Source organism: Populus alba, chromosome 5, assembly GCF_005239225.2.
Source record: "Populus alba chromosome 5, ASM523922v2, whole genome shotgun sequence".
Classification (NCBI taxonomy): Eukaryota; Viridiplantae; Streptophyta; class Magnoliopsida; order Malpighiales; family Salicaceae; genus Populus; species Populus alba.
Genome location: NC_133288.1, coordinates 11,545,983 through 11,551,465, shown reverse-complemented (window position 1 = coordinate 11,551,465; position 5,483 = coordinate 11,545,983). Strand labels below are relative to the sequence as shown.

At 31.4% G+C, this 5,483-nt stretch overlaps 1 protein-coding gene across 1 annotated transcript; it reads left to right on the top strand.

Annotated features, from left to right (window-relative positions):
• Positions 1-437: 437 nt before the first annotated feature.
• Positions 438-3,557, top strand: LOC118045809 (probable calcium-binding protein CML13). Its single transcript, XM_035054525.2, has 7 exons — positions 438-596; positions 1,224-1,344; positions 1,436-1,472; positions 1,552-1,579; positions 2,528-2,680; positions 2,756-2,858; positions 3,273-3,557. The coding sequence occupies exons 1-7, from the start codon at positions 594-596 to the stop codon at positions 3,335-3,337; spliced, it is 510 nt and encodes a 169-aa protein (XP_034910416.1). The 5' UTR covers positions 438-593; the 3' UTR covers positions 3,338-3,557.
• Positions 3,558-5,483: the final 1,926 nt, after the last annotated feature.

Below are 5,483 nucleotides of genomic sequence, written 5' to 3'. Positions count from 1 at the left end.
ACGCATTAGGAAACAAGCCAATAAATCTTTGCAAGTTTTTTTTTTTTTTACACATATATATATATATATATTATTTTAAAAAATATTTAATAAAAAAATAATATGAGATAAATATATTTATATTTTATTTGAAATGACTATATTTTATGTTATTTTAAATAAATATAAGGGTCTTTGTAATAAAAAATGATTTATGTAACAAAAATGAATTCTAAATTAAGAGTAAAATAATCAATATTACTAATTTAAATAATTTCTATGGATATTTCAAATAATATAATTATATTTAATTATGTAATTTCATATTTTATTTTAAATATACAAGTTTAAAATTGAATTCAAATTTACTCGTCAATTCAACATATTAAAAAAAAAAAAAAAAAAAAAAGCTGTTAAGTAATAATAATAGTAAAGTGGATAAACGGGCTCCAAGCCCAATTTGGTTTCCGCGTTGACAAACTCTACCACTGAAACAGAAGGCGTAAAGGGAAAGATAAACATCATTAACGACAAATCAGACAGGCACGGTTTCTTCACATTGCCTAAGATTTCAATCCCAGGATTTTTTTCTTAATCTCATCCACTGAAAACTTATGGTTAGTTTCTCCATTCTTTCCCACTTCTATTTTTCGTGAATTATTTGCTGGCTCGATTTCTTTTGTTTGCTCTGCATAATTTGCGTGATTCGATCGCTGTCACTGTTTTAGAATAAACCCCATGTGTAATTTTTTTTGTTATTTGATTCTAGTTGAATTTATCCGGGTTAAATCTTATTTAGAATCATTATTTTTATTTATTTTTAATTAGCTTCGTAAAAGATGTGAAATCACGAATACAAGCTTGAACTTTTTATTTGCTTATAGTAATTTTTAGTTAAGTGCATTGAGTTTCATTTGAATTTTCTGCACTGGGTTTGGAAGAACTTTCCACAAAGGTGATAAATTTAATGGTGAAACAAGTTTCACTGCCACAAGTTTGGGCGGAGGCATGGAGGATTGTGTGAGATCTAATATGAGTATTCTATAATAGTTCAAATTACAATGGTCTTTTGTTTAGTATCATGTTTTTGTTTGTTTTTACCTGCGGTTAATTTTTTAAGATTTGTAATTCTTGGTTTATTCAGACTAATAGTTTCAAATATTTTCTGAAATGTGAATGATGGTTAATTTATTTGCTGAACTAAGTTTTGATTATGCGTATTCTTGAACTTTGTGCTTCTTCAGGCAAGTTTTTATAAAGGGCAAAATAGGAAGGATAAACCCAGAGGACGACATCATGGGTTGACTCAACAGAAGAAGCAGGAAATTAAAGAAGCTTTTGATCTGTTTGATACTGATGGCTCAGGTACTGAAATTATCAGTTGCCATTTGTGCTTTCGATACGTGTGGTATTTTCCTTTTCATTTATTTGTTTTGTTTACTGCTGTATTTTCCAGGCACTATTGATGCCAAAGAGCTGAATGTTGCCATGAGGTATGAATACTGGATCATATTTGATTGGTTTTTGCAAGCTGTGTCTTGAAATAATTATGACTAAAATATGTGATAACAGGGCACTTGGCTTTGAGATGAACAATGAGGTACCCGCTGTGCCTAACTTTGTGCAGATGTTGAGCTTTCCATTTATCTATTATGTTTTAGAATACCATTTCTCACAAGATGGATATATGTGTGGATGCTATATCATCCTACAAAATTTGTGCATGCTTTGGAATTATGTTCTTAACTTGTAAATGGCACAATGTAGCTTATCATTTTACTTTGGATTGGTTTCATAATTCATGCATATATCAGCAGGTCCATTCTTGCAAAGCATTTTTGAAGTAGGTGCATCTCTTAAAATAGTTGTAAGTTTTTTGGAAAAGGATATTGCAGTGGTCTGTCAAACAGTTTCCATCATTGTCTCCATTCCCGCACAGAAGTTTTTTTCACTGGTCTGTCATACAGCTTCAAGAATAGCCTAAGTTGGTCCTCTTGTTCTAAGGAGATCAAAAGCCCTTCTGCATACTCTTTAATGGTTTGAAAGTCAATGTCCCCACAGCAGTTGTTTTCTCTCAAGAGAAATGGAAATTGTCTAAAGATAAGTGTTTGAAATGGTATTCACTGAAAAAACGCAAGGAATAAGCAGGAAACTTCCTCTATTTTGGAGGTTCTTATCTTTTTCTTGTCTTCAAGGAACCTTTTCCTCTTATCAGTGATCATTATTAATCTACATCTCAGTCTTTGGTTACTTTCACTTTTTTGTCTCATAATTGAAAAAGGATAAGCATTTGTAGCACATAGAATCCTATTGGCATATTTATATGAAGAATTGGCTGTTTGAACAAGGAGATGATATGGGTTTGAAGACTATTGGAAAAAAAAAAAACAATGAGAGCCATGTGGTAAACTTTAACCAAGCAGATATCTTCTGCAATACATTGCTTGATCAGTTTCTTACCTGACATACATCGTCCTGAACTTAAGCTTCATCCTTCTTGTGAAACCTGGCTGCATGGTTAACATATTTCTTGATTATGCCATTCCAGCAAATCGAGCAAATGATTGCAGATGTTGACAAAGATGGCAGTGGTGCAATTGATTTTGATGAATTTGTGCATATGATGACAGCCAAGATTGGAGAAAGGGACACAAAGGAAGAGCTTTCAAAAGCATTCCGCATTATTGACCATGATAAAAATGTGAGCTTTCATTGATTCATTGTTGATTTTGCTCGTACTTGCTGAAGACTTATCATCTAATTCATTTTGCTTCAGGGAAAAATTTCTGTAGGTGACATCAAGCAAATAGCCAAGGAGCTTGGCGAAAGCTTCACTGAAAGAGAGATTCAAGAGATGGTTGAAGAAGCTGATCAAGATGGTAAGTTAGCATGTTATTATTTCATCTTGGCTTTGGAAGTTAAATCTTGAACCTGCTTGTCAAATAGAGTGGAAGCCTGCTTGTATTACCAAGGGCATGCCTAGTTTTCAAATTGTGCATTAATCTTCACAAAATTAACAGTTAGAAGGCAAAATGGTGTGTAACAAGCTAATGAGAATTCCCGTGTCATGTGATGAGTGGTTTATTTACAACCAGGCTGCTAGCTTTTTGTGGACTTGACCCGTTTGAGACGTCCATGCTAATTTGTTGCATCAAAAAGCAGTGTCGAGTAGGATATCAAGCTGGCAAACAATTCTTTACCCATGATAATTTTATAAAACGTGATGCACTAGCTTTATTTACTCACCGATGCTCTGCTTCCTGTGTATATAATGGCTTGTGCAATGCACGCAGGTGATGGAGAAGTGGGTGTCGATGATTTCATGAGGATAATGAGGACAACGGCATATGGGCCCTAGAAATTGAGTGGTGTTCTGATCTGCGGCGAGATCCCAAGTGGTTGGTTGGTTTGGGGTGATGCTATAGCCGTGGCATAGTTGTATGCAGAATTATAACGAAAAACCCTTCAGGGAAGTGTGCTTTAGTTAATTTATGCGTGTGCCTAGCTTTGTATTATAACCGAGATATTGTAGTTTATTTTTATTACGTGGAGTAAATCAAGTATTTTATTTGCTTTGACTGTCATCTACAGCAATATCATTGGAATGCTCTTTTTATCTCCGAAAATGTTGTGTGCGATTTCCAGTCTTTTGAGATGATGATATGACTTTGTTTTTATCAAATTGGTGATTTTAACACGAGCATGTTAGGGATACCTGTGCCATTAGAGGGGGGAGAATTAAGAAAAAGAAGAAGAATGTTATGATGCTTGGAGTGTTTTTTTCAAGTCAGTTCACATTTCTATCTACTCGGTAGCTCAGCACCTATGGCGTTAACTTTCCGGTTTCTAGTAGAATAGCTTTCACAAACAAAAGACAATTCGATATTCGAGTGAATCTTGCGATCTTATCTATGGATGCAAGCAATTCCATCTCTATCAAAACGTTTGTTTTAACGTAATTGCCTTTAATTTTTACTGACTTGATGACCAAACTAGGAACAAGAAGAAAATGAACTTGTTTCTTGGGTTAAGACTATGTTTGTTGTTTGGAAAATGGTTTTTCAGAAAATTCATTTTCTAAATTTTTCTGTGTTTGTTTGCCATTAAAAAAGTTGGTCAATGAAAAATATTTTCTAGTCAAAGAAAAATTTGATTTAGTTTCCATGAAAGTGTTTTTCTAGAAAATTTAGGCGGAAAATACTTTCTGGAAGTGGAAAATTTAGAAATGTCATATTATTTACTGATTATATCAAATTTGATCCTCAAACTTTTGATTGCTATATATATTTTGTTTTGAATATTTATTTTTCAATTTCACCTCTTAAAATTTAATTTTTATATTAACTTTGGTTTTTATTTTTATAATTGTTATTTGTTTTTTCCTTATCATTTTTTTATTGAAATTTTTTATCTATCAAATTTGGTTCTCATTCATTTGATTGTTACTTATTTTATTTGAAATAATTTATGAAATTTAATTATTATTATTTTAATTTCTTCATCTTTTATTTTATTTTATTTTATTTTTTAGATTTGATCTCTATTATTTTAATTATTATTTATTTTATTTGAGATAATTTATGAAATTATATTTTTTTTCAATTTCATTATCATTCAACTTTTTAATTTGTAAGATTTGTTTCATTATTTTAATAAACTTGAAAAAAATAAAACATTAATAAGTTATTTTCCAGTTTATTTTTCATGACATAACTAAACACTGGAAAATGTTTTCCAACTTATTTTCCATTACACTACCAAACATCAGAAAATAATTCACTTTTCCGGAATTCACTTTTTCGGAATTCACTTTCCAAAAAAAAACTACTTTCTAGCAAACAAACGGGGCCTAAAAGTCATACATGTAATGTATTTCCAACTATTATCATCTACCAAACTATTGTCATTTTGTCTCCTTTTCCTTTTCAAAGAAAACACCGTTTAAAAATACACCCCTTCCTATTTGATCATAATTATAAAATCTAGTCTGATCATAATTATAAAATTATCATAATTATAAAATATAGTTTGACTCATGTCTCGATCTAAGAGTTAGTTTAACCCAAATCAATTGAGAAATATGTCAGGCTTAGAGGGTGGCCCCCTTTTTTCACGTAAAAGGGATCAGATTCAAAACATTATCTATCCAGAAATAATGTTATTTCAAAATTCTTTTAATAAAGTCAAATTAGATCTTACTCTCAAAATTCTTTTAATAAAGTCAAATTAGATCTTACTCAGGTTTTGATCGGGTCGATTGATTCACATGTTAGCTTGCTTAGTGAACTGAATTTGATTGGGTCACCTCATAACCAATTTCAACATAAATCCAGCTTAAAAATGCACCTTTGATCTTGAGATCAAGGTGCGGCCTAGTCATGGGTATTAAACAACTCTAACTAGTTCGTTGACCCGAGTCAATTCAAAACACCGTTGTTAAAAAACAATGTTGTTTTAAAATTCTTTTAATAAAGTCAAATTAGATCTCACTTGGATTTTGACCT

Excerpts from the sequence above, each read along its gene's own strand:
- LOC118045809 (XM_035054525.2), top strand. Across the intron at positions 1,580-2,527 it reads GCTTTGAGATGAACAATGAG|CAAATCGAGCAAATGATTGC; the intron begins GTACCCGCTGTG and ends ATGCCATTCCAG. Across the intron at positions 2,859-3,272 it reads TGAAGAAGCTGATCAAGATG|GTGATGGAGAAGTGGGTGTC; the intron begins GTAAGTTAGCAT and ends CAATGCACGCAG.